At 35.8% G+C, this 13,012-nt stretch overlaps 2 protein-coding genes across 3 annotated transcripts; one reads left to right on the top strand and one right to left on the bottom strand.

Annotated features, from left to right (window-relative positions):
* Positions 1-317: 317 nt before the first annotated feature.
* LOC113502458 (ubiquitin-fold modifier-conjugating enzyme 1) lies at positions 318-2,955 on the bottom strand. The gene is made up of 4 exons (XM_026884030.1): positions 2,737-2,955; positions 1,925-2,056; positions 1,079-1,246; positions 318-461 (listed from the first exon to the last, which is right to left on the bottom strand). The coding sequence occupies exons 1-4, from the start codon at positions 2,857-2,859 to the stop codon at positions 375-377; spliced, it is 510 nt and encodes a 169-aa protein (XP_026739831.1). The 5' UTR covers positions 2,860-2,955; the 3' UTR covers positions 318-374.
* A 99-nt stretch (positions 2,956-3,054) lies between these two features.
* LOC113502456 (BLOC-1-related complex subunit 5-like) lies at positions 3,055-10,851 on the top strand. 2 transcript variants are annotated; one of them, XM_026884029.1, is made up of 8 exons: positions 3,055-3,147; positions 4,035-4,145; positions 5,450-5,563; positions 6,196-6,365; positions 7,033-7,108; positions 7,702-7,814; positions 8,748-8,882; positions 9,628-10,851. In XM_026884029.1, the coding sequence occupies exons 2-8, from the start codon at positions 4,049-4,051 to the stop codon at positions 9,706-9,708; spliced, it is 786 nt and encodes a 261-aa protein (XP_026739830.1). In that variant the 5' UTR covers positions 3,055-3,147; positions 4,035-4,048; the 3' UTR covers positions 9,709-10,851. The 2 variants fall into 2 exon arrangements, with proteins under 2 accessions (XP_026739830.1, XP_026739829.1); XM_026884028.1 differs by lacking the exon at positions 3,055-3,147 and adding an exon at positions 3,354-3,454.
* Positions 10,852-13,012: the final 2,161 nt, after the last annotated feature.

The raw sequence follows: 13,012 nt of genomic DNA, 5'->3' as shown, positions 1-13,012 counted from the left end.
TGTTTTCTTAGTAATAAACTCCATTTGTTTCAGTGCTTAAAATGTAAACTATCTCGGTGCATGTTCTTGTCTAACAACTACGTTTAAACATAAAGCTAAAAGAAACACCAAAAATTGTTAAATACCATATTATCAATATAACAGTCGTGAGAGTTCGTATGTATGTTTGTTCCTCTTACACGCAAAAATCACTGAACAGATTTAGACGAAACTTGGTTCACAGAATAGATAGTGTATAACTAGAATTAATTATAGATTGTATGTGCACGTGGAATCACTTTCGATCCGTAGCGTCAAAATGAAAATAATTGTTTACAAAAAAAATATTTATTATTTATAATACATATTTATGTACATTTTAAACGTGGCGTTGGTTATTTTGTTTGTTCAGTTTTTTCTTGATAACTTATAACACCTTTTTCTATTAAGTCCGGTATTTCCACGGCCAACCAAGGACCAAGCTGTAAATAAAAAACAAAATTTAGATAAATCACAAAATAACATCTTAAATACACAACAAAGAATACCGCATTCGTGGATCATACAAAAATGCTTGTCCTACGCGGGGATCGAACCTAGGACACGTCGCATAGTGAGGGTTTAGCTTTGTGGCCTCAACCACTCGGCTATCCGTGCAAACATAATGTCGTTGCAGGTAGTCAGAAGCTTGAAAAAGTCTGACAACCAGTCTAACTAAGGGGTATCGTGTTGCCCAGGTAACTGGGTTGAGGAGGTCAGATAGGCAGTCGCTCCTTGTAAAACACCGGTACTTAGCTGAAACCGGTTAGGCTGGTAGCCGACCCCAACATAGTTGGGAAAAGGCTAGGCCCATGATGATATACATAATTATATATTTTTTCTTTAATGCGTCTGTCGCGGGGTTTTCACAAACACACAAATCACATGCACAATTATACCCAGACTCAAAACAAGCATTCGTGGATCACAGAAATGCTTGTCCTACGCGAGGATCGAACTCGCGACACGACAGTGGTTTTGACGTTCCGACCTCAACCACTTGGCTATTCGTCATACAATGACGTAATATGATCATAATGAAAATAATTAGAATACGCACCCCTAATGCCATGGCATGAGCTATACCAAACCTAGGCACATTTCTAGCCCAAAGAGGTTTGAAATGGTCTGTGAGGCAGATTTTTCCACCACGGTACATCTTTGCGGTCTTGCCATCCAGACCGGGCAAAGCAAGCTCTGGTGCTGTTGTTGGATAAGTTACGGGTATCTAAAAGATTAAAAAAGAAATAAAAAATTTATAGATTAAAAACATCTAAATACCCACGTATTCAAAAGGCAATTTTTTTCAAAATTTGTCAGTTTTTATAATTGGGAATTGAATTGTCTTTGGGATTGAAGTTACCCTGAAAATTTCAGCCTGCTAGCAGATCGGGAAGTGCCTCAAAATTTAGTTGCAAAAATCCAACCGGAACGACAAACAAACGAGAAAGTGAGTTTATTAAAACGTGGGAATAAACCTGTTCCTCTTTTTAAGTATTTATATACTTATATTAAAAAACGCGAACTATTTAAAACATATTTTTCACTATACAGACCAAAACAAATGATATCAATTATATGAAATTTGGCATTGAGATAACAGCTAGGAATTAGGAATATGACATTGGGTTTTTTATTTATTTAAACATTACATATTATTTTTAATATTATTAAAATATTAAGTATAAACTCTTGTTCAACTGTCGATCAATGCGAGCTGGATTAAAGTAAGTGGAATATATGCCCAACAGTGGGATTATGACGGAAATTGTCTTCAATAACAGTTGAATAGAGAAGTATGACTCCATGTCTGAGGAGAAAGCTTGGTCATATTAGTAAAGAAGACTTTGCCCAGCAGTGGGATTTAAATCAATGATACAAAATGTTATTATAACCTATTACTTACATCAAATTCCAAGTCAAACTCGTACTTGAGCAGGTTGTGGACATACCAGCATTTACCGAACCACTTCGTACCAGTTTTATCGGACTCCAAACGAAACCAATCATTGTCTGCTGTTTTATTGTTCTGTACATACTAGAATTTAAATATAAAAGGTGATTAATATGAATAGTTGATGCAAGCAGTTGAAGCCTGTATTACAGCAGCCATTTTCATCACTATCGGTGTACTTTTGGTTCAGTACACTTGGTACAGTTTACTTTAACTATGTTAACATGGTCTTCCAGTCTAACAGGAGTTAACTACCAGTGTTTTAGATGGAGAGACGGCCTAAACCCAGTCTGAGCTCTTCAAAATAAGTACCCAGAAGACCTATTCCCTTGATAAGACTAATTCTCATACATTCTGGCTTTCAATACAAATATGCTGATCATATTAAAGAAATAAAGTTATTTTATAAAATAAATTGTTTAATTCTTAAAACATAATAGGTTTAAAACGTAATAATGTTTGAATTCCTCATCTAAGGTTAAAAATGTATTATTTTCTAGAAATACTAACAAGCATTTTTTTTTGTGTAGAAAGTAATAAGCACAGGAATATATACAAGAAGTTTTTTCCACATACTACATAACGAATCACTAACCAGGAATGTGAAAGCTAATTACAATATGGTTGGAATCTGACATGATAAATGTCAATAATTAAACTTTTAATAACAAATTTGTTTTTGAATAGCAATTTATAAAAAGTAAGGTATATACCTTATAACAGTCATTGTTAAAAAAAGAAACTTCAGAATTGTTTTTTTTTACCTTAATGAGTGCTTGATATTCTTCTTTGAGCCTAGTCGTCCATAATTCCTTGTCTCTAGGTCCTGCCTTGGTTTGTAACAAAGGTATACTGCTTAATGTCTTCCTTGTACTTTCGTCTACCATTTTTGTGTTATTTAATTTACTATTTCATGATATTCTTGCGATAATTTCACAAACTATGTCTGTATACGTGTAGGACTTATTAACGATAAATGTCATTAGGATTGATTAGGTTAACGTCATTACGGATTGTGATAGTGACATTCTTTCGACATGTCAGCAAAAGAATACAGATGACAAAATAAAATGTGAATAAAACCCGACATCCTTCATAGAAATAAATGCCATGAATGTAAATTGAATCCTTTTAGACCAATTTTAGATAAACTATACCGACGCCAAAAGTAAAATGTACGTAAGTTATTGAATTAAGTCACAAAATTAGTAATTGTTTGTCCACTTAATTAATACCTCCGAATTCTAGGTCTGAGATTTTGATGGCTTTATTTCCTTTTTGTGTTATTTTATCTATAATACCTATTAATCTGCATTGATAGTCTTCTTAACTGTCAAATAAAATTGTTGACTGTCAAGTGATTCGAGTATTTTGTGAAAATTTATAAACGAAGAGAGATTCCTACAAAATAAATGCTAATACTTATCTAAATCAAATATTTGTAAGACTAATCGTAGGATAGGATCAATATCTAATAAACTTGTGAGTACTTGCATATTTCGTATTGATTTATTGAAATTTCATAACAAATACTTGTTTGTGATTATATTACTTCAATTGTTGCCAAATTATTTACTAATTCTGTGACTACCTATTTGAGTACACGAGAGTAATTATTGTAATGTTATACTTTACTAATTTAAAAAAATAATGGTAACTGACAATATATTTAGATGAAGTAAGATAAGATTTTATAGGATTTTTCACATTATTCTTTTATTCTGTTTTTTTATTTTATTTTTCAAGCCATTCATGACTCACTACACAGTTAAAAGCACTTCCTATCTTCCTCAGCAATTAAAAGATATACCTGTTAAAGAAAATCTTAAATAAAATTAATTTATCAAATTATATCTTGTAAATAAACCATCTATACTAATATATACCAAAATATAAAAAAGGAATCTATAGATATAGAAATTTATCAAAGCTATGTACATAAATAAATAAAAAAGATATATTCTCCCACCCTTCACCCCTTCCTAAGTCGTCTACCTGAGGAGGAGACATACGCAACAATAATTCTAATTAGCTTTTAACAATGAACCTGCTTTTCTTCCAGAATTTTAGGGTATAATGGGATCGGAGCAATCTTCAGTACCACCAAAGAAACAAACGCAAAGAGCGCCTCCCGTCCGAAGGGGGCACACTATTGCAGTTACTAATATACCTGGTAAGCTTATAATACCGCACATATTCTCCATTTCATCATCATAATCATCATCCTAGCTATGTTTTGGTTGGCTTAGAGTCCAATTGGACGTTTACCGGTACAGAGTGACTGCCTATCTCACTCCTCAACCCAGCTATCTGGTCAACTCTATACCCCTTAGTTAGACTGGTTGTCAGACTATCTAGCTTCTGTCTACCTGTGACAACTGTCAAAGATGTGTAAATAACAACTGGGACCCAGAGATGTTGTTTTTCCACAAGCTCCACACATAATTAATATAATTTTAAGGAAATATTGATATTAAATGATGTAACGGTTTACTCACACGTATTTATTGGGGTACGATAGTTATTATACCTAAATATTATAAATAAATATTAATAGTTTGATTGTGCCACAATGAGCACAGTGTTGATTCCACAGTATTAGGGGAAACCTTTGGATCTACTTAATGTCATCCCACTGCTGGGCATGGCCTCCCCTATCTAGTGCTAGTTTCTGCGGTCCTGTGCTAGCCTCATCCAGACTCTCGACCCATAGTTGAGTAGTTTCAGCATGAAAGCAGGACAGACCGACAGAGATACTTTCGCATTTATAATATTAAGTATGGAAGTATGTACTAATTAATAAATCCTTACTAATATTATAAATGTGAAAGTAACTCTGTCTGTCTGTCTGTTACGCTTTCACTTCTAAACCACTGAACGGATTTTAATGAAATTTGGTACAGAGATAGAGTTGACCTTGAGAAAGAACAGGATAGTTTTTATCCCGGACTTTTGAAGAGTTCTCTTGAAAAAGCGATACAACCGACCTCGACGCGGGCGAAGCCGCGTGCGAAAAGCTAGTAACAAATGAAATTTTCTAATACCCACATATCTACGTTTAAGTTTCGGTACACGCACACCGCACTACATTTTTAGTCTATCTACCTCAAGGTGAGTGGACTGACTTGTGCTGTTGAGTATTCAAGCATTCGGTATTTTAACTCAGGATAAACTTAAAAAAAATCAAAATGTCGCCCAGATAGGCTTATCGCGTATAAATACAGTGCTAATCCTACAAATATTATAAACGCGATTTTTCTAAGTAGGTATATATTGTTGTTTGTTACTCTTTGACACAAAAATCACTGAACGGATTTAGACGAAATTCGGTATACAGATAGTTTATAAACCTTGATTAACGGATACGATAGTTTTTATCCCTGATTTTATGTTCCCGTGGGATCATTGTTGATGACAAAGCCGCTGGCGACAATTACTAAAATACTAATCTATATTTATTTTCCCATGTTTTTTAAGAACCATCGAGAGTTGGGGAGCCGACAGTCAGTGGTAATAACTCGCCTGGCACCAGTGTATGTTCAGATTCTGAACTACCCTACATATCGTACACTGTGGACCGGCCAATAGGAGGTTAGTCCTTAAAGATCCGACTTAACTAAACTGACCAGTCTGAGACTAGATACCGTAGTAATAAATCATTTTATTATCAGGCTACTGACATCAGACATGTTACTTACAGACTAACATAGATATTTAATAGTTGTTAATATAGATAGCTAAAAATGAAGATAGTAATCTTTCTTGTACTACGTCCTAGTGTGTGTCCCAAAATTCAACGATAATCTGAGACCGGATGAAAGGCCAAGTGATAACAGATCAGGGGAAAAAAAATTGTTTCTATTTTTTTGAAAAAAAAAAAAAAAAAAAAATTTATTGCATTAATTTATAGTATTTAGAATTAAAATACTCACAGCGAAATTGTCACATTGGTGATCACAGGACTTAAAATGCGACGAGGGATGTCGAATTTCAACTTTTTAAATGTCTCTTATCGCTGAACTGAGTGATATGGTTTTTTTTATATTTTTCCCTGATCTGTTATCACTTGGCCTTTCATCCGGTCTCAGATTATCGTTGAGTTTTAGGACACCCTGTATAAAAGCGTATTTTTTGTGTCTTTAAACTATTAATTTATTTTCTTCTTATAACCATTCGTAAGTCCTATTCGTGTGGAAGACTATTGATCACATAATTCGAACCAGATTCGCCAAAAGCTTCGGCGAAGAATCAACGTGGTACTGACAGCAAGAAGTCTTTGCTCCAACGACGCCAGTTGAGTCTACAAGCGAGGAAAAGCAAGCGAACCAGGGATATAGTAGTTGTCAAACAGCCGACGGATGAACAACTTGATGAAGATATACAAAGATTGCAGGTATAATGTGTTCTTCGTGAGTATATAAGACTGGCCTGTTGGTCTAGTGGCTAGTGACCCTGACTGCTATACCGCAGGTCGTGGTTCGATACCCACCCAGGAGAAATGTTTGTGTGATGATTACGAGCATTTGTTCTGTATCTGGATGTAATTTATCTATATTTTATATTATTATGTATTAAGAAATATATAAGTATGTTTATCAGTTGTCTTGTACTCATAATACAAACTTTGCTTAGTTTGAGACTAGATGGCGTTGTGTGAAAGTTGTGGAATATTATTATTATACATTCCACTTAAAATGAGATGCAAAGTTATCAGGAAACCAAGTATTTACACCTATAATATAATATTACCAGCCTATATATGTCCTTAAAGGGGAGGGTTGAGCATTGATCACCACGCTAGCTGACTGCGGGTTGGCGATTTCAGGTTCCGGTTCCCGGCTGTTATTCATACATCTTTGACAGTCGTCAGAAGCTTGAAAGTCTGACAACCAGTCTAACTAAGGGGTATTGTGTTGCCCAGGTAACTGGGTTGAGGAGGTCAGATAGGCAGTCGCTCCTTGTAAAACACTGGTACTTAGCTGCATCCGGTTAGACTGGAAGCCGACCCCAACATAGTTGGGAATAGGCTAGGATGATGATGACATATTTATCTTTTAAAGGAAATTCCAACATTTCTTCCAATCATGAGAGGGACTCTTGGGCTGCCGGGAGCTCGTGACCCTGAGGTTCTAGAAGGTAAGAATAAAAACCTTCTTGTACATTAAGAGAAGAGGTTAGGCTGGCTAAGTTATTCAGACTTAAGACTTCCTTAGAAATAGGCATAAAAATAGCAAATGGACAAAAAAAGTAGTTATCTTGCTTTTAAAACATACCAACGGTTGCTTAACTTTTTGAAAATTGTAACTTTCTACCGATTACGGCTCACAGGATACAATCTGATGATAGACGGACGGACAGAGAACTTAGTAATTGGGTTCAGAGTTTCGTCTCCGGTACGGAATCAGACCAAGTGCGTTTAGGACTCTAGGCGGGTTCTATATCATTAACTATTAGCCTTCTTATCGTATGGTTGATGTACAACCCGGTGTCAGAGTGTATCCCGCCCGTAGTCCTCTGACGTGACGCAACACACCCTTGAAACATTCTCAGCTGTGTCGCGCCTCACGATGTTTTCCTTCACCGTTTTCAGCAAGTGATAATTACTTTATAATACAAAAATGAATTCGAAAATACAATTATAAAGCACGGATTCGAACTTGCAACTTTTTGATCATACCAACACAGTTATCATACCTAATACCCCTATAGTTCAAATCTTTCTATTTCAGGTTTGGACTACAGGCCTTGGGTTCGATTGACGACCCGGCTTCAGGCGCACCTAGCCGCTTGCGCTCACCCTTTAGCGGCCGATGAAATAAGCATAGCTATGAAAATTAAAGAGGTGAGTTTGTTTTTAATACTTTAAAAGCTTATGAAATTCAATATGATGATGTCTGGGTATAAAAAGAAACTGTTTAGTCAGACAATTAAAAAAATATTAAAAACGTTTGTTCCTTTTGCTGAACATTGTAGTACACACATATTTTGTAGCCTAATTTGAATAAATAACTGTTGATTTTGATAAGGCAATTTAGAGAATCATGACGAAGTTCTGAAAAGTTCTGTCCAAAGTCAGTTTTCTATGCGGATTCGCTGTCCGAACTAATCCTGCTAATATTGTAAACGGCAATTCTTCTTTGTATGTATGATTGTTTGGTACTCTTCCATTCAAAAACCATTGAACCCTTTTAGAAGAAATTTAGTCACTCGGATAGGATTAATACATAGGATAGTTTGTATTCTGATTTTACGTTCCCGTAGGATCATTTTCCACGGTTTTATACATTGACTTTCTTGTTTCTCGTTCCGGTTGGATTTTAGCAATTCAATTTTGAGGCACTGATATTTTCAGGGTAGCTTCAAAATGGATGACAATGCAATTTACAAATCCTTAATAATCAATTTATATGTCGGCGCAACATGTCATCTTCTTCCATACCTTTCTATCGGCCGTCATCTCACAAGCAACGCTCTTTGCAGCCATATCGTCTTTCACAAAATCCATCGATCGTTTCTTTGGTCGTCCTCTTCCCCTATATCCATCCACATCCATGCTTAACGCCTTTCTCACCACATGATTCTCATTCCTCCGCATAACATGCCCATGACAGCCAGTTATGTGTGTATGTGTTATTTAAAAGAAGCGACAGCGTGCTGCTGGGGAGTTTGTTGCGCTGTTTCTTCTCTCACAGCAATCGGTGAAGGGTGGGCGGAACTGGGAGTTGTCCAATGCGACCTGACCCCGTCACGCGTCACTATGTATCCCCGCCCCCAGGCGGACCTGGAGGTGTCGCGCCTGCACGCGGCGATGGTGGAGCGTCAGCGCGCCAACGCGCGGCACGCGGAGCGGCTCGCGCGCGCGCACGACGTGTCGCACCAGCTCACGCGCTGCTACTCGCTGCTGCAGCAGGTCCGCCACTCGCCTCTATGTACAGGGTTGCTATGACGGTGGGGCGTTCAATTACACCACGTATCCCATACGTATTTACTTTTGATTCGACACGGGTAAAAAATTAAAAGCATCAAAAATGTCATTTTTCTAAATAGCTAACAAATCAGAGTGAAACGCAACCACCCTTTGCGACTAAACTACTGCTCCAATTTTATTGATTTTTGGTACAGAACTTGAAAATAGTACCTTGTATTGGCAGTTGAAAGATTCGCCCCACCGTCGTATCAACCCAGTATACGCAGGTGTCCCAACACTCAACGATAATCTGAGACCGGATGAAAGGCCGAGTGATACCAGATCAGGGAAAAATATAAAAATCCATATCACTCCGTTCAGCGATAAGAGACATTTTATTTTTCATCATTGTATTAATTTATAGTTGCGATTAATAGAATCGTTAATGAAGATCCCGAAATTAAAAAAATCACAGCGAAATTGTTACTTTGGTGATCACAGGACTTAAGAATGCGACGAGGGATGTCGAATTTCAACTTTTTAAATGTCTCTTATCGCTGAACTGAGTGATAGTAAATAGCCTAGAACCTTCCTCGAAGAATGGTCTATTGAACTCAAAAAGAATTTTTCAATTTGAACCAGTAGTTTCTGAGATTAGCGCGTTCGAACAAACAAAAAAACTCTTCAGCTTTATATATTAGTATAGACCAAAAATATACTTAGAGTTAAAGTTTTCTTTTTGTTTCAGACCCTCTTAGACGCAGAAGAATTGAATGCTCTACTACCAGAAGATAAGCGTTTGGAGCCCTTTGTGTGGAACACGGAATGATTGTAAATTGACATTTATAAAGTTATTACACAAAGCTATTGTTATAAATATTATAAATATACAGTATGTGTGAAAACCCCTGTCCGATCCGCGAAGGACATATAAGTGACTTGGTAGAGGGGCTAAAAAATATTGAAGCAACTGTTGTTTTTAATATCACATGAAAATATGTTTCTTTAGCGCAGCGTTAGCAACAAATATGATGCTGAATTTTAGGAAAATTCTCCTTAATTTTTAACTAAACTTATTTTTCATTTATTCATTTTCAGGACTGCCTCAAGTAATCTGCATGATATTATTTAAAATTAATTATATCGTACGGATAGAATGCTTCCTTTTTTCGACGTTTTTAAACACTCACTTTTCTTGTTTGTTTGTCGCTCCGGTTGGACTTTTGCAATTCAATTTCGAGGCACTTCCCGATAAGCTAGCAGGCTGAAATTTTCAGGGAAGCTATAAAAACAGCATAACCGATTTGGATAGAATTTGGATGGAGTGACATTTGAAAACGTGGGTATTTTTTTTTAATCTATTAATTTATTCCAATTAATAATCACAAGTATTTAATTATTTTACTCTACACTGCAATATGGCTAGCCCTTAAATGATTAGACAGGTGTTTTAATACATACTTTACACATAATACTAGCTTTTGCCCGCAGCTTCGTATATTATCATAAAACAGAGCATATCTCCAAGAACAACGTCCACACAACCCCTAGACCCCTCACACCACTCGCCCGATGTCTGTCACCACATCACACTCACAACTCTCACTCAGTTCGCTCGTCACTCGTCACTCAACTATTTCTAATTAGTCTCGTCCAGTACCGTGAGGAAACACTTCCGCGTTAACGTTGACTTTAAAGGTCCAATCAGAATGCAGTACCCCGCTTCGTACACCTCAGATAGTTGACAGAATTAGGTATTTGACTAAAACTAATAATTATAATATAAATCTGTATAGTCCGTCAGAAAATTTTCCATAAAATATTGGTTACATATTTTTCATTTTATCACATCACTAGCTGTTGCCCGCGACTTAACCTACCGCGAGTAAGGAATTTATGAACGGAAGCCCTCAAAGATTAATAATTATCCCTGTTTTTTTTTCACATTTTACATTGTATCTTCGCTCCTGTTAGTCACAGCGTGATGGTATATAGCCTAAAACCTTCCTCAATTAATGATCTAATCAACACAATCAATTTTTAGAATTTTTCAATTTGAACCAGTACTTCCTAAGATTAGCGCGTTCAAACAAACTAACTCTTCAGCTTTATATATAAGTATAGATTGTAAAGTAAGGGAGATTAAAAGCTCTGAAGACGATGAAATGTATGGTAGTGGGGGCTAGTGACGTCACTTGCTAGTAGAAAGCGTACTGGTAAGTGACGTCACACGAGATTTTATTTCACTTTATCCTCATCATGTTTTCTTTACGAGATAAAACAAAAAAATACGTATTCAATATTTTTAGGAAATCTGTCTGACGGACAAAACAGGTTTTTTTTTTTGTCAAATACCATATTTTTTAAGCATACACTGAGTATTAGGTGTCTATGGGTTGTATGGTCGTTAGGTTATGACAACAAATGTCACAATATGTAATATTATAGACATTTAGAATGGACTAAGCATCCCATATCACTATATGACTGGCCTGCTGGTTTAGTGGTTAGTGACCCTGACTGCTGTAGCAAAGGTCGTGGGTTCGTCTCCCACCCAGGACAAATATTTGTGAGATGAGCATGATCATTTGATCTGTGTCTGGGTGTAATTTATCTATATTTTGTATGTATATACAAATATATAAGTATGTTTATCAGTTGTCTAGTACACATAATACAAGCTTTGCTTAGTTTGAGACTAGATGGCGTTGTGTGAAAGTTGTGGAATAGTATTATACTTAGGTGTGAAGTAAATATGTGTGGCGAAGTGCGAGAGAGACAGTGAATGTGCGGCCAGTAGTTCTCTCTAAAGTTCTGATTGATCCATCTCACTGAATGCCAGGAAGCATAAACAAAGAAAAGAGACAGGTATTGGCAAAATCATCGTTCTGTCTCTCTCTTTTTGGAGGCCGACGCTCAGTCCATTCTATATGTCTATGATTATAGATTTATTATTATTTAAATTTTATTAATAATAGGTAAATTATATTTGTAAGTTTGTAGTGTAAAGTTATAGATAAAATGGACTTGAATTTATTGTTAATTACACTAGCAGATAAAACTGCTAAGCAAATTCAACCACAAAAGGTAACTGCCTACCTATAATTGTTCGTGAGATAAAGCTTGGTAACAAACGGATAGATAGACAGCTGGGTCTTAGTAATAGGGTTTCGTTTTTACGTTTAGTAACGGAACCCAAAAAGTCCTTTATGAAACAATGTTTGTTTTGCAATAAATGAAATAGTGTATACCTAGCCTTTCCCAATTTTGGGCCACAAATAAAGGTATTATAAATAAATTATATAAAAAAACCTTATCATAATGCTTGGCTGGTTATTAAGTATAGATAAGATTGCGTTTGAATTACATCGCCTTAGAATACATAACTTCAAATGTATATGAATGACATTCCTCTTCGACAAGTGACGTGACTTTGACTTGTCAGTTCAATACATTTGAGGGATTCGTCAGCGTTAGCGAGATGTGTAACTTGTGTTTTTTAGATAAATGTAAATAATACATTTGTATTTACTATAAATGTAGTCATTAATTTATTGTGCTAAATCCCGCTATAACTGTTTAATTTAGCAATAAACTATTATTTATAATTTTCGTTTTAATGACATAGTATTTTATATTTTTTCATCCCTCAGATGCCGAAATAATACAGCCAGATTAGATACTAGTTCGGTAAGGCCCCCTTTGCTTTACAAGAAGTGGTGGGTTTGATTCCCACCTTAGACAAATGTGTGTGAGATGGCATGATTGTATGGGTATAATTTTCTATGAAATGTATTGAGGAATATTCGAGTTTATTTATCAGATATTGTTTAGTACTCAAAATATAAAATTCCCTCAGTTTGATACTAGAAAGCGTTGTGCCAAAATTGTGAGTAACAAAATCATCATTATTATAAAATAATCGATTACTCATAGGTCTAGTAGATTTAATCATTAAAGTTTTATTTTAAGAAGCAATAAAGTAAGACAATGCCTGCACAAAAGTTTAGAGCAATCGTCTCTCATTTGTGTAATTGCTATTACAAATTTTGCAGGCGGTTCAGGTTCTCGAACCAATGTTTTTTACCTATATGGGGTTTCGTGTTACCCAGGTAACTGGGTTGAGGAGGTCA

Source organism: Trichoplusia ni, chromosome 17 (genome assembly GCF_003590095.1).
Source record: "Trichoplusia ni isolate ovarian cell line Hi5 chromosome 17, tn1, whole genome shotgun sequence".
Taxonomy (NCBI): Eukaryota; Metazoa; Arthropoda; class Insecta; order Lepidoptera; family Noctuidae; genus Trichoplusia; species Trichoplusia ni.
This window is presented reverse-complemented; position numbering and strand designations above follow the sequence as displayed.

Excerpts from the sequence above, each read along its gene's own strand:
- LOC113502458 (XM_026884030.1), bottom strand. The coding sequence starts at position 2,859 with ATGGTAGACGAAAGTACAAGGAAGACATTAAGCAGTATACCTTTGTTA. Across the intron at positions 2,057-2,736 it reads AATATCAAGCACTCATTAAG|TATGTACAGAACAATAAAAC; the intron begins GTAAAAAAAAAC and ends TTTAAATTCTAG. Across the intron at positions 1,247-1,924 it reads AGTTTGACTTGGAATTTGAT|ATACCCGTAACTTATCCAAC; the intron begins GTAAGTAATAGG and ends TTAATCTTTTAG.
- LOC113502456 (XM_026884029.1), top strand. The coding sequence starts at position 4,049 with ATGGGATCGGAGCAATCTTCAGTACCACCAAAGAAACAAACGCAAAGA. Across the intron at positions 5,564-6,195 it reads TGTGGACCGGCCAATAGGAG|ATTCGCCAAAAGCTTCGGCG; the intron begins GTTAGTCCTTAA and ends AATTCGAACCAG. Across the intron at positions 7,815-8,747 it reads TAGCTATGAAAATTAAAGAG|GCGGACCTGGAGGTGTCGCG; the intron begins GTGAGTTTGTTT and ends CCCCGCCCCCAG.